The 25,007-nt window shown below is 40.7% G+C and overlaps 1 protein-coding gene across 4 annotated transcripts in view; it reads right to left on the bottom strand.

The window, feature by feature from the left end:
- Positions 1-14,087: 14,087 nt before the first annotated feature.
- STXBP5 (syntaxin binding protein 5) overlaps positions 14,088-25,007 on the bottom strand; it is a 189,587-nt gene continuing 178,667 nt past the window's right edge. For all 4 annotated transcript variants that reach the window (XM_055134182.1, XM_055134184.1, XM_055134181.1 and 1 more), the window contains 2 exons: positions 22,675-22,895; positions 14,088-20,224 (listed from right to left, as the gene is read on the bottom strand). In XM_055134182.1, the coding sequence (XP_054990157.1) occupies positions 20,183-20,224; positions 22,675-22,895 (263 nt within the window). In that variant the 3' untranslated portion in view covers positions 14,088-20,182. The remainder of the gene's footprint in view (positions 20,225-22,674; positions 22,896-25,007) is intronic.

The raw sequence follows: 25,007 nt of genomic DNA, 5'->3' as shown, positions 1-25,007 counted from the left end.
TTGCTTGGAGAGTGGGTGTGTAGGTGGGAAATATGTCCCACATTCAGCGGGACAGGGACTTTAGAAGATGAAGAGGAGGAGCAAGAGAGGGTGGCGCTTCAAGCGAATATGGTAACGAGAAGGCCGCTGAGAGCACAGCCAACCCCTGGCACTGAATCTGCTCCAGGCAGCACTGCCAGAAAGACCCCAAGCACAAAGATGTCCTTAGTCACCATGAGGTGTTGCGTGCTCTGCCCCCACATTATTAAATAAGGATATTAGTCACTGTCATCCCATTGCTCATCAATTTGCTCGAGCGGGCACCTGTACTGTCTCCATTTTGAGACTTGCTACTGTTTTTGGCATATTGAATACACCATAGGTAGCTTGCCAGGCTCTGCTGTGTGGGCGGGATACTCTTGGTAGCTTGCCGGGCTCTCTGAGAGGGTCAGAGGAATCGAACCCAGGTCGGCTGCGTGCAAGGCAAATGCCCTACTGCTGTGTTATTGCTCCAGCCCAAGGATATTAGTAAGAACCTACTATTCAAAAAAAAATATGAATTAGCTCTTCTGTTTTGAACATGATGGTCATTGTCATCCCGTTGCTCATCAATTTGCTCGAGCGGGCACCAGTAACGTCTCCATTGTGAGACTTGTTACTGTTTTGGACATATTGAATATGCCACAGGTAGCTTGCCAGGCTCTCCTGTGCAGCATCTTGAACATGGTAATCTAAGACATTTGCTAAAAATCATGAAAGAAATAAAAAGTTGGACCAAAGAGGAGCTTTTTCCTTTTGCCGCTGTGTTTTGAAGCCATTGGGATATTCTGCAAAAGAACTGGCCGCGGGAAGTGGCGCGCTGGGAGATGCTGGCGGGACAGAGGTAGGAGGATGAGTAATAGGCGCAGGGAAGCATGAAGGAAGAGGCGCTGGAGAGGTAATTGTGCAGAGGAAGCTAAACATACACATATATTTCAAGCCATGGCAATTCATTTGGGAGAGTGGAATTGAAGTGAGGCCCATCCCAGATATTAAGGCAGGAGTAACCCGGGCGAGAAAGGGAGGCCCAAGGAGGACGAACACTTCGTTCAAAGTCAGAGTGACCTCTGTGAGGAGGGAGAACCGCAGGGAGGCTGTGAGCAGAACTCTCCGACATAACTGAGGACACACGCCTCTGCCAAAAGACAAGGGGCGCGAGGTGCGCGCCCGCGCAGGAAAATAACGTCATGCGTTATTTCAGTGCACTCAATGTGCGATGCTGTCTACCGGGCAAAAGTCTTAGAAATCAATCTGAAAAATTGGCGTGGAGCAAGATTTTGAGTTTCTGTCTGAACAATTAGAGAAAAAGCCAGGTTATACTGCAGTTGGATTTAATCCTGCAGGAGAGTTCAGGACTGTCGGGTTTGGGGGTTCCGAGGAGGTCGGCTGAGCTTGTGGAGGCTGCATGCAGTGAAAGCAGACACAGCAAGTTTCAGAACCTACATAAATGCTCTGCACCCCAAGATGCATTGACGTTATGCAATGCAGGAAGCTCCTTTGAGGGCCTGAAGGGCAAGGGTGTCCAATGGACTAAGAAGGAATAATTACTGCTTGCCAGGGGACTACTAGGGATCAAACCCTTGGCTTTTCACAAGCAAGGTAAGTGCTCAGTCTATGAGCTATGTTAGAGAATTGTTGACCGGAAGCTCATCTCTGCAATCCAGTGCAGAGATGTAAATCATGATTCCATTTAAGTCTTTTAACAGCATGCATTTAATAGAAGAATCATTTTAAGGAACATATGACCCATTCAAATGGCACATCATCTGCCTTTTCCTGCATAAAGGAGGCAGCACGATGGTGCCTGCCCTGAGCAGGCTCTCAAAGCCTCCCATCCATCCAACAAGCCCATCCAACTTTTGTAGTTAGGTAATAACTGTGTGAAAATGAAACACAAGCCTCCCACAAAATAGATGATTGTCCAGCTCTGGGGAAGGTAGATAATACGAAGGAAATCTCATCAGGTTTAGGTGGAAGAGAAATGTGGGTTGGTAGGAGGGACGTTGTTAGGGAGGTGCGAGAATAAAGGCCCCTCGATTCTCACCCAGTCTTAGTAGGGATGTCAGCCTTTGTGGAAAGCAATATGGAGATTTCTCAGAAAAAACTAGGACTAGCACTCCCATAAGACCCAGTGATACCACTTCTTGGCATCTCTCCCCCAAGCATAGAAACATTAATTTGAAGGGATATGTGCACACCTATTTTCATCACAGCCCCTAGTATAATAGCCAAGATATAGAAACAACCAATATTTTCAACTACAGCTGAATGGATCAAGAATTTGTGGTATATACGTAGCACTGTAGCACTGTCGTCCCGTTGTCCATTGGTTTGCTCCAGTGGGCACCAGTAACATCTCCATTGTGAGACTTGTTACTGTTTTTGGCATATCGAATACGCTATATACCACGGATAGCTTGCCAGGCTCTACCATGAGGGCAAGATACTTTTGATAGCTTGCTGGGCTCTCCAAGAGGGATGGAGGAATAGAACCAAGGTTGGCTGTGTGCAAGGCAAACACCCTACCCAATGTGCTATCGCTCCAGTCCACAATGGAAAAGGATGAAAAGGATGCACACCTAAGGATGAATAAAATTATGCAATTTACTGCAGCATGGATGGCATTAGAGGACATTCTGCTGAGTGAAATCAGAAGGAAAGGGATGGATAGAGAATGCTTCTCACATGTGGGACTTAAAGATACACAGTAAGATCATCAATTTTCATCAATTTGCTTGGGCGGGCACCAGTAACGTCTCCATTGTGAGACTTCTTGTTACTGTTTTTGGCACGGTAAGATAGCAACAGGCAAAATGAGAGAACTGATTCATAAAACTGAGTTAGTATGTGGGGGTGGGGGAGGTTAAAAGGGAAGGGCACTGGGATTGTTGGGGAAGGCAGGTACACTGGCGATGGGTGTGGTCTTGGAATCGGGTGCACAGGAAGCCATCATTGTTCATTAATTTGCTCCATATTGCTTAATAATTTCATAAATAATAGTGTCTCATTCAATATTATAAATCATAGATGAATAAATGATGTTCTTCACTCAGGTACTAAGTGAAGACTGTGCCTGGTCCTGTGCTTTGGGGCTGCAAAGAGAAACAAAGCAATGGCTGCCACCAAGTCTGTGACTTTGGGGTACATCAGCATTTGGCCCTGACATTAGCACGTAGCGAATGAGAGTGAATTGAAGTCCCCTCCCATTTTGGTGCAGTGTGCAGAAAGTAACTGCAAGTAACCGAAGACAGGAAGAGAGAGCTTGTTCTCACCCTTCCTTCCTCTGCTGTTGACCCATTGGCTCTGGGACTGGACTTAGGTATGTGAGGTGATGCAGGAGCCTGAACTCTTGGCTTTACACCTGCGAGGCAGGAGTTCTAGCTCTGAGCCACATCCTGGCGAGCCCAGGAGGATGGAGCTCAGAGAGGCCTGGATGTCCTGAAACAGTGATTGAGAGTTGAGTATGTTAAGTATTTTTACACTCTTTTTTTTTTAACGTATAATTTTCGGAACCCAAGATTAAATGGGGTCAATTATCTCACAGTGTCTGAAATGTTTAATGACCAAAATTCTTACTGAAAAATTACTATGTATGTGTGCATATATATATATGTGTATATGTTATATGTATATATATTATCGTCTGGGGGGCTCCTAAGCGGTGCCCTTCAGAGAATCTTGGCCAGCCAGTGCCTAAGGATGTGAAGCTGCTTGTGCCCTTCACTTGGTGCCAGAGCAACTCAGGAGACTGGCAGTGTTGGGGCCTCCCAGACCACACCTGACGATGCCCGGGGCACTGTGTGATGCTGGAAAGTGAACACTGGCCCACACGTGCTAGCCCGCACCACAGCACTATGAGCGATCCTCGGCCCTCATCTTTTCTAGCTGAATAATCTTGCCATTCCACAGACACATCATGTTTGCTCTATTCCATCCTCCAACAAAGGCACTTCGGTGGCCTCCAGAGGTTAGCTGTTGTACACGATACCGAGGCGAACACTGGGGTGGTTCTAACTTCTCATTAACATTTTATTTGTATTCATCCAAGAGTTCCCCAGAAGTGAGACAGTTAGATCCTCTCTACGACATTTTAAAGAAGCTCCAGAGTGTTTTCCAAAAACGATTCCACCAATTTTCACTCCCACTTAGCAGTCCACAAGTTTCTTTAACTCCCTGGTCTTTCCAACGCTTGCTGTGTTTTGTTTTTGGGTCACACAAGGCAGTACTTGGGGCTTAATTGTGGCTCTATGCTCAGGGATCATTCCTGCTGGTGCTCAGGGACCACAGAGGGTGCTGAAGGTCAAACCTAGCTTGACTTCGCGCAAGGCAAGCACCCTACCCACTGTAAATCTCTTCAGTCTTCTATTGTTGCTTTTTCTGTAAGCCATCCTTACAGGTGTCTCATTGTGGTTTTTAATTTGCCTTTCCCTAATAATCAATAGCAAGGAGCACTTTTATATTCTATTGACAAGCTGTTCAATACCTTCTGTCCATTCTTCGAGTTAATTGATTTTCTTGTTGCTATATTGTGGATTTTCTTTATATACCTTGCTTATTAATCCCTTAACCGATATACGATGGGAAAATATCTTTGCCCAGTGTTCTGACTTTAGTTCTGTTTGTATTTTCTTATGCACTGAAGTTCTCCAACTTAACCATTTTATTTTTACTTTTGTTTCCCCAAACTTGCTTTAGTCATTAAGCAACGTACATGACTGCTTGTTACTGATGAACAGGAAGATTCACTCTTCGGACAGAAGAGACAGAAAACAAAAAGGAAACCTCCTTCTCCCCAACAAAGTCAGATTTGCTCTTTGCTCCAGACAAAACCTGCACAGAGTCTGAGAGTGACACATAGCGTGGTTTTATGTTTTCTGAGATCTGTAAGTGTAGCCGGAATTTTATCTCATGAAAGAAAATTAGGAAAGGAGAAGATTAGTTTTCTTGGGTGCTAGGAAGTATTAGAAGAACCATGCCTGTGCTTTTCAAGGGTTAAAGAGTCCTAGAGGGGATTAAGGGCCTTTCCTCTGGAAACTTCTTCTTCTTTTTTTTTTTTTTTGCTTGTGATATGGGAATAATAATAAGCTACCCTGTACAATTATTATGAACAACATACATTTTTCTTAGCATGAAGCTTGGTGTATAACAAGTACTAAACAAATATTAAGTGCTGTGTTATAAATCTACTGTGCTTTGACTTAGGATCTTTTGACTTTTTGATGGCGGATGTTCACATGACACTGGGTATGGCTGGGAGCTGCAACCTCAGTCAGCATTTTCCATGTATGAGATTTTCAGTGATGCCCAGTTGTAATGGTGTTGTAACACCACTGTGGCAGGGGGGAGTGTGGGGAGAACAAGACTCACCTGCTCTGTGATCTTCACTCTCTGGGGAGGGTTTCAGAGAAATTCTCATATTGCAGACTGTCAGATATAGTTTTTCATATAGTTACAGTGGGAAGCATACTCGTAATGGCGTTGTTTGTCCAAAGAAAAAGCCTCTCAGCTCATTTTACACAAAGCAGGCCAGACAGAAATAGGAAGGGGTTTTATATCCTCTGGCAATGAATCTCTTGATGAAATGAATTCCGCAACCAGCCCTTTTTAATGGACAGACCTTAATCTCTTCATGTATTTGCTAAAAACTCCTCGGTGTCCTCTCATGGCTCTGGATAAATCAAATGTGTTGTGTGGCCTCATAGAGACTCGGTTTTGAGTCACTGCACTGCTTACATGACTTACTAAACTGGCCCCCAAAGTGTGGCATCATATATGGCACTTCAGCTCTTGCTTTAATTCAGTCCCGTTCATCCTCTGGATTCTGCCCATCTCTGCTTCCTTTGGGGGAGCACCATTCCCTCAGGTCACGCTGACACTTGCCCTTTATCCCGGCACCCATGGCATGGATTATACTGTGGTTGCCCCTCTATCTCTGCTGGAGGACTCTCGTCTCCATGAGATTAGAAGCTCCATCTTACCATATCGATGGCTGAATGTGTTGCTAATTACATACGGTATGTCCAGGTATTGTTTAATGACGAGGTGAATGAACAAGAAATAAACGTGAATTATACTTACACCTGGTATATTAAATACCAAACATGAGGACTTTCATCTTCGGTGACATACTAAAATAGGCATTGACACTGTTTAACATTAAATAGGCATTTTCTATATTTTAACTTTATATAGCAGTTTTTTCAGATCTTCCTGGAAATTGTATGAGTCTTTAAGAAAACAAAGGTAAAAAATGGAGAAAAATCCAAACTCGGTCTAGTTTGTGTTGAATGTCAAGAAAAGGAATTCAAGATCATAGCGAGGAATGTGAAAATAAGAAAGAGGAGACGGCCAGGTAAGACAAGGTGAGAATTTCAGGTATTAACACATAAAAATGCCCTGAACTCTTGATCAAAGCAATGTTGAAGCAATGTTGAAATGCTCACTCTTTTTTTTCCATGTTTGTGCACATGTCTTTCATATCTTTCATGTCAAAGACCAACTCACCGCTTTTGCCTCCTTCTTTTAGTTCTTCTATCTAGTTCATCTCTTTAACAATAACTGATCTACCTCAGGCAGCTCACAAGTACTTATCTTTCAGATGATAAGCCAAGTTTACTCTTGGTTGAATTTTTAGAATTTATGAAGAAACGGCTCTTACTATGGAGATATCTTGGAATGACATTTTAAAATCCCACTTAGCATATGATAATGAATAAATAACTCTGTCCACATTTGGAGGGGGAAGAACAGCCAGCAATTCTCAAGGCTTAGTCCTAGGTCTGCACTCAAGGATCATACAGACTCAGTTTTTAGCTGAATGGTGCTGTTTGGAGGACCATACACGGTGTTGGGGTTTGAATGTGGGTCAGCTCTGCAGGGCATGCACTGTACATGCTGCACTACCTCTGTGGCCCATTTTTCCATATCTTTTTCATCATTCTCAACTAACATTTCATTAATTCTCTTGTGGTTTTAGGACTTGTGTACTGGTATGGCAACTGCCATGTGGATATTTATGTCACTGAGGAAAGGATCTAATAGGCCAGAACACAAGAGATTTTTAAGAAGACTAATCTTGGAAGAGACACCAAGTCAATGAAACTCCCAGGTAGATCTGTCTCCAGGCTGAAAATTCTGAAGCATTCTCAGAGTGGGGGCGGGCCAAGTCCCTGCTGTGTCAAAGTTCCGGTGTTCCCACCTTCACCCTACAGCCTCTAGCACATAAACGGCACAACTTCACAACTGATCTCAAGAGATGCCAAGCCAAAGAACTGTCCCTGTTCTACAGCTCCTGAAGTGACACCCTCAAAATTTATAATACTGACAGCCCAGTAAGAGCACAGTAAATTAGATGGAAAAGTTACATAGAAGCTCACTGAGCTCAATGAGGGAAAATAATAACAGAAGGCTTAACTAGCAACAAACAGCTTAATACTATTCAGACTATCACTGTAATAATACTGTTGTGAGATATAAAAATTTTCACAAATTTTCTTTTCCTGCACTATTTTTTATAATTCCACTTGCCATTTGCTTGTATAAGGAATATAAAATAAATTATTTTGTGCCTGCTTTGGGGGAAAGTTTGGGGGGATGGAAAACTGGGGACACTAGTGAAGAGAAGGTCACACTGGTGGTGGGACTGATGAATGCCTAAACCAACCGTATTATGGAAAATTTTGTAAATCACAATGTTTAAATTAGAAAAAACCTTTAAAAAGTAGATTTTTTTTTAGACATTGTTGGATACAGGAGAGTAAGAGTAACTACAGCTTGAAGAAGCAGAAGAGTTTTTCTCTGAAGTAAAAGATTTTTCATTTCAATAAGTCTGGGACTAAGTTCATTGAAAAGCTGGGAAATAGAGAGACTTGGCTTTGTCTTTGTTTTAGAGTTTTGAGAAAGAGCAATTTCCCACAGTACCAGAGTGTGGGTTACTTAATGTTTATTGTCTGATCCTACTGAGTGGACGTATGTCTCAAAAGGATTATGACCATACTGGTATATTTTGAAGATTCTAAGATACACTAAGGCTCTTTCCTAATATGTGATAATTCTCATTTATGTCTGTACAATTTCTTTCCATGTTGGGGGGTGGGGGCGGAGGCTTTGGGGTAATACCCAGCAATACTCAGGGGTTACTCCTGGTCCTGCACTCAGGAATTACTCCTGGTTTCTGGTGCTTGGAGGACCATCTGGAATGCCAGGGATCGAACCTGAGTTGGCCATGTGCAAGGCAAACACCCTGCCTGCTGTACTAACACTTCGGCCCTGTGCACTTTCTGATTCAATATAGGAATGACTCCAAAGTACCAAATAACTAAAATAATAATAAGAAAAGGAGGTTATCATTTGTTTACATGAAAAGTTCTGGTTCTAGTAAAGTGACATACATGAAGAGTTTTATCATAAGATTAAAAAAATGCTTAAGGGGCTGGAGTAATAGCACAGCGGGTAGGGCGTTTGCCTTGCACGCAGCCGACCTGGGTTAAAATCCCAGCATCCCATATGGTCCCCTGAGCATCGCCAGGGGTAATTCCTGAGTAAAGAGCCAGGAGTAACCCCTGTGCATCGCCGGGTGTGATCCAAAAACCAAAAAAAAAAAATGCTTAAAATCAGAAGATGAATTAGGATGAGATATTTAGCTCTTTAATTTCATTGATGAGGTATTTGAGGCAGTGACCCACTTTCCCAGTTATGTATATGTGCACCTGGTTCTACTTATAATGATCTATAAATAACTTTCACATGTGTTGATCATTTTTCTCAGCCATAATAAAGAAGCATCATTATTCTTTTTATTTTTTATTTTTGGGTCACATCCAGCGATGCTCAGGGGTCACTCCTGGCTCTGCACTCAGGAATTACCCCTGATGATGCTCAGAGGACCATATGGGATGCTGGGAATCGAACCTGGGTTGACCGCATGCAAGGCAAATGCCCTACCCGCTGTGCTATCGCTCCAGCCCCAGCATTGTTATTCCTGTTCCTTATGACGAGGACATCGAGGAGTTACATCACTTATGGCTTTCCCAAAACACATTTATTTTCCAAGTCCACACTCTTTCCTACCCACTTAAACTGGACCATGTCTTGGGAATCTGGGTTCAGGGGGCTGACTCAGTCAATGCGTGTGGTGATCCTGGCTGGTCACAGTGGAGCAGGGAAAAAGCAAAGCCCTGCAGTTGTGAGTTGTATCATTTACAGAAGAGGTGGACAAAAATAAAGCCTAAAAAAAAAGTGAACAAGCCAGATCATTTCGATTGTGATGAATTGGATACTGGAATTGAAGCAATTGGACAGCTACCTTTACTAGAGAATGTTGGGCTCGGGAGGCAGTGTCAAACAGGATGAGGTTATTTTAGAAGCTCAGATTCAGAAACAAACTCAAGAAAGGCCTCTTGGAGCCAACATTTAAATTGAAACCTGGAAGGTAGTAGACATCCAGCCGTGTGAACAGTCAGGAAAATAGTGCTTTGGACAGAAGGTACAGTAGATGGAAAGGTGATGAAGTGGGAGTTAAGTGTAGCGATGCTGAGGAGCTGGGTGCTACTGGGACATGAGAAGTGTGCGGTACTCAGACTTGTAGACGACGGCAATTTTGGATTTTGTTTAAGGAATTTTAATCTTGGCTTTGTTGCTAACTAACCTTGTTGTGACTTGGGGCGTATTACTCTGAATTCTTCTTTTTTTTTTTGCTTTTTGGGTCACACCCAGTGATGCTCAGGGGTTACTCCTGGCTCTGCACTCAGGAATTATCCTGGTGATGCTCAGGGGACCATATGGGATGCTGGCAATTGAACCTGGGTCGACTGCGTACAAGGCAAACACCCTACCCGCTGTGCTATCACTACAGCCCCCGTACTCCGAATTCTTTTGACATCATATTTCCCCCATATTTGCAGACTTGGAAAACTTCTGCTGCAGTGAAGTTCGGTCCCCTTGCATTAGTGGTAGTTACAAACTATATTTTCAAAAATCTGATTTTGTATGAATTTTTAAGGAGGAGTCAACCTTGACCTAGAGACAGTTTTCTTAGGGAGCTGCGTCATTAACTCAATATTTAGTCATCTAGGATTATGGGTAACTTTCTCTGGTCAGTGAACATTTCTTTTTATTAGGACCTCTACCTTCTCCCTAACTCAATAGGAAAGTCTAATATGGAAAGGCAGGACTTATTAGAGATACAGAATTATTCTGTAAATCTCTACTCCTGCACATAATACTCATTTCTTATTATTCAATTATAATTTGTAACAGGGTTGGGCAACTTGCTTTTTGTCCGGAACCCTTTGAATATGTATCACATCATTTACGGGCCATACACTGTGGGAAACACAATAAGCGGAAGTGTCTGTCCCATCGTGGACCAAGGACATACCATGTGATTTTGTGCTCTAGCCATTTCTCACCCCTGATCCAGAACATTGTTTCAAAGGAGGATTTGAAATCCTTCCCCTGGAAACTAGTTTATAAATGAAGGAGAAAATAAGAGAAAGACTAAAATGATTTCTCTTGTGGAATTACTAATTTTTCATCTAAAGAATTGCATTCGAATGTTCCGAGAAATTGGTGACCGTCAAACAGACCGAGACTCTGCTCACTTCAAATCACCAGGCCATTAACTTCACATTGCTTGGGTTCATGTTGAGTCTTACACGCTACTTACTCACCACACAAGCAATCTTACTTCACTATAGCTGATCGGCACCGAACAGAACGGCTAATGGAGTTAAGGATGAGCTTTCAGAAATTTGGTCAGGCTTTCAGAATTGCTGGAACTATATAAAAGCCTTCAGATGGAATCTTAGTCCATTTAAAATAAGTAACTTTTCATTTAACCATAAAACCCCAAAGTAGAGAGTATGGGGGAAATTGTCTGCCATGGGGGGGGGGTTGAGAAGAGGGGGGTATGCTGGGGACATTGGTGGTGGAGAATGTGCACTGGTGGATGGTGGAGCTACCACTGAGGAAATGACTGCAGCACAGAAGAGACCAATGAGTCATTCCTGTGGGACAAGAAAGATTTCCAAAAGTACAGGACACTGTCACATGGACGTAAAAGATGGGTGGACTATTTTTCAGGTTAAGAAAGAAAAGGGTATCTCCAACAGGAACAAATGTATGTTTGTATAACTGAAACTCAAACATGAAAGTTTTGTAAGTGTATCTCATGGTGATTCAATAAAAAAACTAAATTAAAAAAACTTTGCATTTATGGTTTCAGGAGAAATATCAGTAGCTGCTACAAATTTGTGACAGAAATATGAAATAGATAAAATATGTGTGGGTAATATGGAAGTTTTTGCATATGTATGTGTGGACTTAAGTATGTGTGATATGTATTTCATAAATGTCTAGAATTTTATTTACAAGCAAATATTACTACGACCTCCCTGAAAGCTATGATGGCAGAAACTGGTGTTCCAAAGGTGAGTAAGGTAGTCTCATTTCTCTAGAACCCAGACTCTACAGGGGAGCTGGAGACTGAGCCTGTGGCTAGACCAGAGTGATGAGGACCCAGCTACCACTGAGGAAATGATGACTGCAGCAGAGAACAGAGCAATGAGTCATTCCCGTGGAACAGGAAAGATGTCCAAGAGTACAGGACACTGTCACGTGTCCATAAAAGATGGGTGGAATATAGTTCAGGTTAAGAAAGAAAAGGTAATGGGGCTGGAAGTGATAGCACAGTGGGTACTTGCCTTGCACACAGCCAACCCGGGTTTGATTCCCAGCATCCCAAGTGGTCCCCTGAGCACTGCCAGGAGTGATTCCTGAGCACAGAGCCAGGAGTAACTCTTGTGTGTTGTGGGGTGTGACCCAAGAAGAAAAAAAAAAGAAAGAGAGAAAGAAAGGAAGAAAGAAAGAGAGAGAGAAAGAAAGAGAGAGAGAGAAAGAAAGAAAGAAAGAGAAAAAGAAAGGGTATCTCCAACAGGAACACATGCATGGGAGATGGGGCAGGAGGTAACTGCAGGAAATGAGTTTGGAATGAGAGATGGGGAAAAGTGAATATTCATGTTGCCAAAGCATTGGCCTTCCCTCCCGGGGGAAGAGGGTGGCTGCAAAGTTTAAAGTGCAGCTTCCTGGGAGCTGGCATAGGAGTTACTAGGTTACTGGAGGAGACTGAGAAGGGACAGCAGTGAGTAACACAACCAAAAAGCTGGAGCAGGAGCAGTTCCTGAGCAGAAGAGAAAGAACAAAGATGCGTTTGAGATTCAAAGAGAAAGACACAGTAGTGACAGGTTACAAGTATCGGGGAACGGCAAATGGGTGAGATAAAGCTGTGATGTCCTCAGTGCCGGCTTTCCTCACCCTATATAACACTATTCTCTCTGCCCCGGGGGCAGCGAGAGAGGCAACACGCTGCCCTGACCTCCTTAGCATCATTCCTAGTGGGACAGGGATACGGCAGCTGTCCCGCCACAGGACATCCTGGGGCTGCATCCTGCTTCGGCTCACTCTTAAGAACAGAATTGGACACTTTCAGCTATCTAATAAATACCGTGCTTTTTTTTTTAATGTTCCCATTTGAATTTCAAAAAACAAACATAAATCATGGCCTAGACAGGAGCAAAACAAGACAATAAAACCAACACAAGGGAGTGGTGCTGAGTGGAGAGTGGCTCTGGCTTAAGCACCCGGAGGTGAGGTGCTGGCCTCCAGAAGTGTCTGGAATGCGTCTAGACTAAATAATAGTCTCCAGTGCTGGGTGAGGAAACATGACGGGATCTGAACCTTCAGGGTCCTCGTAGCCCCTAGACGGGCAGCAGAATGTTAGGACCCGCTGCACCCAAGAGTAGGGAGAAGTGAGGATCCCTCTGCTTTGGGAATTCAGTAGTTCCCCCCACCCCATGGAAAGATTTCCAGGTGCCCAATAGCTCGGCTCTGCTGGGGGGAGGGGGGTGTCTCAGGGTTCCCCATGGGCACAGCACCACAGAGTGACACTGCTTACCCAAGATGGGGTGGGCTGGATGCTTAGCACTCTTGTGACCACACACCCGGAGCCAGTCTCAGGAGACAGCGGGAGAGGGCACAGTGAGGGCCTTGGCACAGAAAGATCTTCAGAGGAACACTTAAAACTCAAAAGGAAACGGGCGACAAAGAATGTGCTGGGGCATATGTGTTAACTTTCTTTTAACATCTTCAGACTGAACAGAGAATGGATATCGTCTCAAATTATTTTTCCTTGTGTTTCCTGCTGGACTGAAACAATAGTAAGGCATTTGCCTTGCATGCTGCCGACCCGGTTCAATTCCTTCTACCGGGAGTATCTCGCCTGCACAGCAGAGCCTGGCAAGTTACCCGTGGCATATTCGATATGCCAAAAACAGTAACAAGTCTCATAATGGAGACGTTCCTGGTGCCCGCTCGAGCAAATCAATGAACAATGGGATGCCAGTGCTACAGTGTGTTTCCTGCCACTCCACCTTCCTAAATTACCCCCCACCCCCAACTGTTGCACTGTTGGCTACGTGATCATCATGCAGAGGACCGAAGTGGGATCACATGAACAAGACTATCAAGTAATCGTCTATGCAATTACTGCCTGGGAAAGCTTTAGAAGGACTTTCCTGCACATCCATCTAGGATGACTTGCAATTAAGAATAGGTGGCGGAAGTCTCATTTCTTTAGCTTCTCATTTCTTAATAATGGTTACCATTTGACTGATTGACAAACATTTCAACCATCATCACTTGAAAGGGAATGTCCACATTTAAGTCTTAGAGTGAAATACAAGGCAAATCTACTTACCTAGCAACAATGGGACCATTCGTTACTTAACTGAATTTGGGTTTTCAGGAGCAATTGAAGTTTCTAATCTAGTAACTATTAAACAAATTTATGGAACAAAGTTAAAAAAATGGACTCACTGTTCAACCAAACCAAGAGAAATCTTTGTCAGAAGAGTCTCACTAGGTCCCACTAGGTCTTAAGGCTCGTGGGCTGCAAACACCAATTTGTGGTTACTTGACCGCAAGCACTTGTTACAGGCGCAAACAAAGTAAGGCGCGACTGCCACCGTGTGGACAGTAAGGTCATATGCATCTCAACATCACATAAACCTGAGTTCCCACTCCCAGTCTTTATTCTGAAACACAATGGAAACAATAAAAAATGAACTTGCTGTTTGGTCTATTGTATGTTATTTTAGATACATCAACGTGATGATCATTTTTGGTACAAGTAGTTGGATACCTATACAATATTCACTAGCAAAAGGTTATATAATATATAAAAATTAACTACATCCTGATCGCTCAATGTACCTCCTAAACCAAGATCCTATTTTATCTGGAAGCTGTTAGAAATGCCCAGGGACATTCAAACGCAGAAATGGTGGAAGACTGACTACCATGAATGCTCAGTACCTCGACACTTTCTATCATAAGCCCAAATATGATGTCATAACCTCTTATCTAAAAGACCTGCTTGGATATACACCATCTGTTTTACACTTGAATTACCTGATGAAATTGAAATCAACTTTCCCTTTGCAAATGGAAGAAATAAAGTTGGTCTACTATTTTCTTAAGTTAAGTTAATGGGTGAATTTCACAATTTTGAGGAAAAGTTAAAAAAAACAAATTTTCCAGAAAAAAGGGCTTGTTTAGTTTCAGGAGAGATTAGAGTATTTTATTTTGCCCAATCAGAGCCCTTCAGCATAAAGAGACATTCATATACATATATATGAACATTTTTTCCAGAAACATTAATTTAGAATACATTTTGAAAATACCAGCTTAGAGGTATTTATTTACAAAAATATTTCATTACTTAATTTTAAACCTTTTGCTCTGATGACAGTTTGTAAAGTACAGGAATGCAAAATAGCTACAAAGTTCAACACATCTTGTGTTTGCAATAGTGCTTTTTTTTTTCGTTTTTTGTTTTAAATGAAACAGTACACAGAAATGTTTCTTTAAACCATATTTAAAATGCATATTCCAGCAATTACCATTGAGATAGTTACTGGACTGAGCAAGTCTTTAAAAAACTAAAGTGCAGCAACTGAAAACTACCTACATCTACAGTTCAAGGTATACACAAGCTAGATCGCTATACCAAGCATGCTTGCCCTGAAGTGGACAATGGTAGAAAAACTTAATCTTGCTTTTTCATATTGTATCCGGTGATGCATTTACAATGAACCAATCGTATAATTAGAAAGCAAAATGTTTTTCTGATTCTAACTACCATGTTAAGCAGAGGTCACACCTAAATTATCACAGTACCATATATTTACAAAAAAAATAATGAAAAAACATTAAAACATGATTTACCCTCTTTGCATTGCTATTGATATGTTGAATGTTTTCAATGCCTTACATTGCCTTAAGCTGAAGCAAAGTTTAAAAACTAAACCCGCTGTCAAAGTATAAAATGAAACTCCTAAATAGGATTCCATTGTCATTAGCCTATATCCATTGAAATGCCTGAGTCAAACAACCCACCATAAATTAATACTGGTTTATTTACATCTCATATGTTATGAATTATTTAAATTAAGAGCCTCATTCAAAACTACTGGCAAAATGGACATGATTTTTTTCTGACATAAAGAGGAAAATAAAAAGAGCACTTACTTGTAGCCCCGGACTACTGTACTCAATTTGTAAATTAATTCTGCCAAATGATTTGAAACTAAGATGGTGAGTGAAAAAAAAAAAAGCAACAGTATAATCCTGGCAATTGGGAACTTATTAAAACCAATTAATTATGCAGAGAAAGCTAAGCTGGTTTTTCCTCGAAATCTTGTTGCTGGTGCAACAGCTATTTTCTCTCCACAGAGCCTTGAAAACTTCTGTGGCAGGATTAGAGATCATTAAATCTGCAAAGCACTTTATAAGAAATTGAGCGGAGTGATGAAAACTGCACTTAATGAGAGCTGTAAACAGTATCTCCACAATTTCAAAGGAAATGAAATAATCTATGGGCATAAATTTCATTCCAAGAGAACAAACACCCTGGCAAGGAAAAAAAAGAAAAGAGGGAGGACACTTAGGAGAGAGGACGGCTGTTTTCCAAAGCAAATACAGATTAAAAAGTCTAGGAATATTGATCAAGTATCAAACTGAGAAGGAACAAATTCTATAAACTACAAAATAAAAACCTTCGTTGACAAAAATACATAAACTCTGTTTTTATTTTTGGAAATTTATTTTTAAAAAACGTAGAAGAAAATACCTGGAAAACTATTTTAAATATATATATGTATATTTTAAAACAATAGTTAAGGTAGGCATCCAACAGCGAGCTGCGGCTACTGAGAAAGCTCCTGTAATGAGGGTTGTGGGCATGTCCCCAAATTAAATTAGTATTTGAAAATGCTCAATAAAGGGTTCTTGAAAACCATAGGAATGATAACCTCCTGTCACATGTGAAGACTTTTGGATGATGTGTGATATTTTTTAATTAAATGTATCTCGATATGAGATACCAGTATTTCTTATTATAAGCGTAGAACATAACTTTTTGTATGGATAATATACATACTTTTTAAGTACTTCGACTTAAACTTAACAAGTTCACCATTTTTAAAATTAAATAATACATTTATAAAAATTCCATTTTAAAACTAAAAGTATCTTCTCTAGCAGTATGTATAAATATAACATGTTACTGTATGATCGTAAAACAAATCTGAAAGTGTTGCAATGATTCAAGACCTAGAACACTGAAACACAGAGCAAATAAGCTTACTATTGTTTTTGAATCCTTGAAAACGATATAAAACCCTATTAAAGGTTTTTTAAACTTATGATCAGTTTAATTGTTTAAGGTACAGCTAGCAGCATATTCATGGTTTTGGTATGTTTTATACATATGTATCACTTGATTCAAACTGAAAGTGTGGATTAAATGACAATAAAAAGTTTTCTTTCCCTAAAAAAGTGCAGAAAAAATTCAAGTTTAAAGTTCAGTGCTCTTTATTTTGCAAAAACAAATAAACAAAATCCCAAAAGATGTAAAATAAACATTTGCCACAAAAAATTTACCTTTGGATAATAGCTTTTCTAATGTCACATGAGGAATGCCTTAAGCAAACATATACTGAATATAGAACTCAGGGCAAAACTTGGAACACCATGGTGGCCTTACGTGTATTTATCCACTCCTCAACTGTGTCACCAACCCCTATAATCTAAAAAGTAAGTAACACTTTCAGACTTGTCTAAATCACTCATCTATCTACATGAAATAACTTCAGAGAAACCTATAATTAAGAAGTTCTAAGCAAAAGAAATGCTTAAATCTTTAACTTTAAAATACTATACTTAATTGCAATACACTACATGTAACAACATAGACAAGTAGCAGCATTTTTTTTTTCACATCTACAAAAACCCCAAAAGTTAGTAATAGCTCAGTTACACTCTAACTTCTTTGAGACACAATGTATAAGTGAAATGCAAACCGAGGGGATTAAGATAATGCAAAACTTCTAATAAGTATAATGTACAGAATTTGTCAGAATAGATGAATTCAAATAACTTTCTAATCAAATACAACGGATTTTAGTTTTAAGAGAAAAAAACTGGATTATGTGCCATATACAGGGAAATCATTTCCCACTGACAAACTGCTAACCAATTTTAGTGCTAACGACACATGTGACAAACAAAACAAGTGAGGATATGGAGCAAGCAAAATAAAATCTTTCATTTTCTAGTATTTCTATTTTTGACATTTTTTTGTTTCTTTTTCCTGAAATCTGGTTTGCTGGTGACTATTAATTTTTTGTGTTTAAAAAGAAAAAAAATAGAAATTCGATCTCTCAAATGACAGTAAACTCCCTGGGTTAGATATTACTGCAGACCGTCTCTTATCTACGGACTGAATCAAGTATTATTCTGGAAGCTTAGTTCCTATTCTTAAAAATACTTCAAGCTTTCTAGTTCTATGTGAATTCCTAGTTTGTGCATACTTTGTAGATTAATTTAAAAATGAAATAAAATAAACTCAAAATATTGATTTAAGACTTTCTTATAAAATCCATCTCTGTTAAATGTATCTGCTTCTCTATTTGAAAATAATTACAAGGTTAGTTTATTTTATATACAACAGTAAAAATGAAGTCAATATACAATTAACATAAAGTAACAGTAAATTAAATAACTGGAGTTAATATGTCCTTCCACATGAATGGGTAATCAACCAGTATATTACGTTACTAAGTACTTCTCAACTTCAAAACTCTAACTGCTGAAATTATTGACAACATTCACAAAACTGTATCTTTTAAAAAGACCTAATACTTTCTGTGACATATCATAAACAATAGATTTATTAGATAATACGCAATACAAACTAAGCAACTTGTAAACTGCTGAATGTTCATCACATAGCTGATATCAACTAAACAGAAAAATGCCATTCAAAATGGTTGTCAAATTCAGAAACTTTTGAAATTAATCCTTATTTAAAAAATATTTCTTTTGGCTTAACCAATTATATCTATATCACATACGTGTAACCCCTACCCATTGATATTTAAAGCAATTGGAATGTAAACTTTCATGTTCTGTAGTGCACATCATAAAATGTAAACACAAAGCGTTATTAACAAAAAGAGGAAAAGGTGGATGCATGAGGAGGTGTCCTGTAGACGCTGCTAATGGGGTAGAAAAACAACCATCCTGCCATCACTTTGTGCAGATGATCCCTTAATGAAAAATAAAACTTTTTCCGTTTCAACAGAAGAAAATATTTCAATTCCATTAATGGTAATTGTAATGCTTCTCTTTTGCTCTTCTTTTGTTGCTTTAAGATCAATAATTTCAGAGGATCCTGCATTAGGAGATTGGTTCCTTCCGTACTTATACCCACGGATCGCTTCTTTCTGCAATACTATTCTAGGAATCAATTGTTCATTCTTCACTGATGGTCTCATACGCATTATATTCCGATATAGAAATAATTTAGTTACCAAAAAAAAATGCACTTGTTTCCTTTCCTTTTGGCTTTGAAAAACACCTTGAAAGGACATGTGCAGTATATTTCTACAGAAAATATTGTGTAGGTCATCAACTAGACTCGTAAATAGATAATGACTGACAACAGATGCTTGTCATTTGCCATGCGACAGCCCGTACACTAAGATTTAATTGGCTCATCACCTGAGTGTACGGGAGCTGTTAGCGAATAAAGGACATTTTAAAAAGGGAGCTGAGCATTTTACTGAAATAATGAAACGATTTTTTAGCAACTTTAATTAAATAATGCAAAGGTACAATTGGTTAAACATTTTATAAAAATTCAAGCAAAATTAAAAACAGCCAATTTCCACATTTCTACAAATTTAACCAGCAACTTTTTTGGTCAAATCCACCATTAGCTGAATTAATGAGAAGGACAGGGACACGGAAGAAATCTCCTCACCACAATGGAGGGTTTTTTTGTTTTCTCTTTCCACTTTCCACACCATATCGCCACTACATGGAAACTCCCAGAATGAAGAGCAGTTCAGTCATGTTCTATACTTTTCTTCGCAATGAAAAGTGATGTTTCGCCTTGATTTTGCTTTTGACAAAATATGGACTAAACACAAGTATACAACAACAAGAATCCAAGAGTAGCCCATACACAAATCAACGGTGTGTATGTTTTTATAATTTAAAGCCCACCATTCAGCTTAATCTATCTAAAGGTATGGTAACAATCAGTTTGTTTCTTTTTTTCACTAATGATACTTGATGACCAGTCAGTTGAAGGGAGGGAGAGCCCAAGACACAAACATGACTATTTCAGCTTCGGGACTGCAGACTTATTGCCGCTCCCTCAAAGAGGTCAAACACTGACGGCAGATACAACAGCACAGAATCTTTTGGCATATGAAAGCTTAATACAGGAATGATCCAGGAATAGTCCCTGCCACGTCTCCTCCACATCACCCGTGGGTGCTTCTTCTGGAACGTGTAACCTGCTGTAGTTCCTAAATTGTCACCTCAGAGCAGGTACACGCCACAGACTCTCCAGTTTGCATGTGTGAACACCCCTCAGTGAAAGCCACATGACTGAGGTAAAACAGTGCATGGTTGTGCTAGGAAAGAACAGTATCCAGTGGGGAACATCGTTTAATGTGAACTTTCCTAAATTGAGATCAACAAGGGAACACATGTTTTCCCCTCGGACTGAAGCGGAACTTCGTTGGACTTCCGGTGGTCAGAACTGGTACCACTTCTTATCCTTGTATTTCAACATCATCTAAAGAGAGAGAATATGAAAAATGTTTGTAAATGCCAAGGACAAAACTGAACTGGTTTCTCTATTTGTCTAAAACATAATATCAATCGGAAACTCTCTGTATGTACTACAAATCAATCTTCACTGAAAGCAGAATATATATGGGGGGGTGAGGGGAACCCTAACTATTAAGACCCGTTTCCAAGGTTCCACTTTCTTACAGTCATTCAGATTGCTAAGCACTTACTCTTGAGTTTGGCTTTGAGTATGACACCTTCCTTCAGGATTCCACTAGCCAGCCCCTTGTCACATAACCCCAAACCCTCTGGGTTAGACATTATTCATCCGTTTTATAAATGAAGGGAAGGAGCTATCTGGAGTAACTGGGACTTGCAGTCTAACAAAAGGACCTTACTTTCTCAATGGATATGTCTTACAGTTTCAAGTGTGGTTCAAGAATTACATCTGTTGGGGCCGGAGCAATAACACAGCGGGTAGGGCGTTTGCCTTGCATGCGGCCGACCCAGGTTCGATCCTTGGCATCCCATATGGTTCCCCAAGCACCAGCAAGAGTAATTCCTGAGTGCAGAGCCAGGAGTAACCCCTGTGCATCGCTGGGTGTGACCCATAAAGCAAAAAAAAAAAAAAGAATTTCATCTGTCATAAAGGAAAAGCTATGGTTTCAGATTAGGATCTTCACCAAGCATTTTAGTGCTTATACAGCTAAAATGGACTCAAGCATTATAGGCTTTAGAAATCATTCTTGTGCACAAAGGACTGTTAGCAAAAGAAAAAAAAAATCTGATCTAGAGTGGAGATCACTGGCTCATATCTGAGGCCAATGCTGGGTTTGTGCAAGTATTCCCAAAAGGTCTCTGAATCTCTCTGTCATCTGAGACAAACTTCTTTCAAGTCTAGTTATTTTTTTTTTCACCCATGCGAGGTTTCAATATTCTTGAACATGAACATTTAAATAACAGCTATAAATAATAGAGTGGATCCTAGAATAGAAAATAACCTTAGATTGGTTTCTTCGGGCAAGAGAACAAACCCGAAATGTTCTCGAGCAGCGGCAGATGTGTGTTAGAGAATGGGAATTCTCCTGAAAAGCATCCCACTCAGGATTGGAGGCATGACAGTCAACCAAGCATATTTATGAGAGGATCAGTCTGGAAGTCCTACTTTGTATGTGTAGTACTTTATAATTTGTATTATGATTATACTCTATACTTCTCTTCCTCTTATGGTGCTGGGGGGAGACACCCAGTGCCGCTGGTGGGACTGAACCAGCGGCAGCTGAGCAAGGCTCTCCTTGCAGGGGCTCTCATTCCAGGCATTGTACTTTATATTGTTAAGCCCCATCATGATAACCTTCTAATTCATCAAGATTAATTTTTGGCAAAACGACACCTGAACAGTCTACAGGCAGACTTAAGGTTAGAATATAAATGTGAGCCAGTTTTTGTTATTTAAATCTACTTAAAGAATCAAGAGAGGTAACTCACTTTCTTCTTTAGTAAAACTTGGTAGCAGATTCTGAGGAATTTAAGGGAAAGGATCTCTGTTATTGTATCCTGGAGGAAATAGTTGCAAAGCTCTGCTTTTGTTTACAAAAAAGGAGGTCAGCAGGTTCCTTCCCCAAGTGTGAAACCTCCTTAACACAAAGCCACTGACCGATATTCCTATGATGGCTCCCTCTGGTGGCAAAACTCAGAAGCTTACAATTATGCAAAGGGTACATGACAAGTCCAGCGTAGAAATTCAACCATAAAAACCTTTCGTACTTAATTTTAGTTAGGGACTGAACCTGGGTCCTGGGCAAGGCAAGCACTTGAACCGCTCCCTCTTGTCCTTTGCACATTAAAGAAAAAACATATTTGAAAATACTTCCTAGGAGAGTAAAAAGGAAAGTGCCTGCCGTAAAGACAGTAGGTAGGGTTGTGTGCAGGTGGCAGGAGGGATACTGGGGACACTGGTGGTGGGAAATGTACACCGGTAGAGGGATGGGTGTAAGACTGAATCTCAATCATGAAAACGTTGTTAACTATCTCATGGTGATTCAAAACAAAACAAAACAAAACAAAACAAGTTACTCCTAAGGACCTATGCAGAAAGAGCGCTATTCCACAGCACATACTACTATTACTAAAAACCAATGATCAGAAAGAAATCATAAATGCCTGAATCATATTGCACTTCAACCATTCCCCCCTGATGATTTCCTTTGCTTTCCAATTCCTGGTGTGGCAGAGTCTGTCTAGGGAGACACCTGGCAGCTGAGCTGATTTTCAAATCACACACAGCAGAACAGGATTCCCGCAAGGCTTTGCGATGTCTCCCTGAGGTTGCACATTCATTCACGAGAAAACCCTCTCCCCGTGCCGGCTGCGCGGGAGGAGGCGGGAAACGCCACGCACGCATGCAGGCTCGCTTTCCCCTGCTCCCCCTGCTCCCCTCCTGGCGGGACCTACCTCGTGCGCGTGCTTCGAGAAGGAGTCCGCGCTGGACAGCATGGCCGCGGTCCTTTCCTCCAGGTCACTCAGCTTCTGGCCCCTCTCGTCCAGGGCCAGCCGGGCCCGGGCCAGCTCGCCCACGACCCCGGAGGCGGCCCCCTTCACGCCTTCGATGCCGCCAGGCCCGGGGATGTGCTGCGCGAGGCTCCGCGACGCCTTGCCCGATGCCGACTCGCCGACTGCGGGGGCAGGTCACGGGAAAGAGCGTCAGAAACGGTCCCCAGCCCACCCACGCGTCAACGCGAAAACGCTTTCGCGCGGGATGACAATGGACGTGCTGTGTCTGACTTACAGAATATGACTTTTTTTTTCCTGTTCTTAAGGAGGGTTTTGTGAATATTTAGGTCCTTTCCTATTATTATTATTATTATTATTTTGCTTTTTGGATCACACCGGCTATGCACTGGGGTTACTCCTGGCTCTGCACTCAGGAATTACTCCTGGCAGTGCTCAGGGGACCATATGGGATGCTGGGAATCGAACCCGGGTCAGCGGCGTGCAAGGCAAACGCCCTACCCACTGTGCTATTTCTCCAGCCCCCTATTTAGGTCCTTTCTTAAGCGAGCAAAACCAAGTTCACGAATATTCTGCTTGATAGTGGTACAGACGGCGGGACTTGTGCAAGCACATGGGGCGGGACGTCTTAGGATAAAATGCATCGAGAAGAGCCCAAGTTGCTCTTCGGGGCACAGAAATTTAAATATCAGTTATCTTAAAATATTTCAAGGAACGCTGGGCAGTTTTAATTTAAATGCACAGATGTGATTTCATTTATCTCTTTATGCTTTCTCCTACTTAAGAAACTATATGGCTAAGCTTCAAAATAAAGAAAACCTAAATTTATTTGGTATTCTATTTAAGTCACCAGAAGCTACAGAAAGTCTGAATTCACCTCTCTGTCTCCACTGATTTATTTTGTCCGCTTTCAACCATATAAAAACTCACCCTCAAAGATCTCAGGCATTTACTGCTCCCTTTTCCCCCTAAGAGTCAGACTCTACTTAGTAACACCTAGATCACTCTGCAAGGCCTACATTCTGTCAGCGTCTGAGACCAATTCCCCACTAAGAAAATACATAATATAAACTATACTCTCCCAATAAAAATATAATTTATAAGATATAAAAATACAGATTATTCCATATAGTCCCTTAAAAATGGTGATTTTTTTGCTTTACTAAAAGGGTAGTGGAACTAAGTCCAGAGCAATTTCATCACTCCAAAAAGAAAACCAAGCTCTCTGCAGTAATTTCTTGGCCCAGGGCAATCAATAATTTGTTCTCAGTCTCTATAAATCTAAACATTTCCCATAAATGCATTCATACACTATGTGTCCCTTCATGTCTGGCTTCTTTCACTTAAAATGTTTTCAAGGTACAATCAAGTTGTAGTGGGTGTCAGTATACCTTATCCTTTTCATGACCAAATGTTTTCCACTGTACATCTACATGACATTTAGTCTATATGTTCAGCAACTGATAGACATTTGAGTTGTTTCTGCATCTTCAGCTATTCAAAGTAATACTACTATGAACATCTGTACTAGTTTTCCTTTTTCTTTTTTGTGAATACATTTTCAACGATAATCATAAGAGTGAAAGTTGGGTTCTACGGCAAATATGCTTAACATTGGAAGAAGTGCGAGTGTTTTCTAAATAAAGTTCGATTCCATTTTATATTCCTACAAAAATGTATTAAAGTTTCTGTTTTTCCACATCTTTGCTAACATTTGATATTATTTTGGTTATAGCTCTAGTAGTGTGGAGTGGCATTTTACTGTGGTTTTGGTACACAAATACACTGACGGCTTGAAATGTTCTTTTGATTATTAAACTATAAAAGCTGATCAAATAGTCTAGATACTTGTCTGCATGTGTAGAGATGCATACATATTTTTGGTTTGGGGCGGTGGTCACACCCAGGGGTGCTCAGTGCTTATTCGTGGCTCCACACTTAGAGCTCACTCCTAGCAAGGTCTGAGGGCCATACTGGGTGGCAGGAATCGAACCCAGATCAGAGGTGTGGAAGGGAAGCAAGTACCTTGCCCTCTTGAACTATTTCTCCAGCCCTCAATTTGTAAACATTTTACCCCCTTCATTTTTTAAAGCTTTTTTCTTTACTAACTACAGTTAACAGGCCTATCTTTACACTTTCTATCATGTGTTTTTTGAGGCAAAAAAAAAATTTGAATTACTGATAAAATCCTATTTATACAATTAAAATATTTGGTTGTGATTTAGGTATCATGTGCAGGAAACCATCACTTTACCCAAGGTTATAAAAATGTATAC

The sequence above is a fragment of the Sorex araneus genome, chromosome 4 (genome assembly GCF_027595985.1).
Source record: "Sorex araneus isolate mSorAra2 chromosome 4, mSorAra2.pri, whole genome shotgun sequence".
NCBI classification, from domain to species: domain Eukaryota; kingdom Metazoa; phylum Chordata; class Mammalia; order Eulipotyphla; family Soricidae; genus Sorex; species Sorex araneus.
Note: the sequence above shows the minus strand (reverse complement) of the source record. Positions and strands in the feature narration are given on the sequence as shown.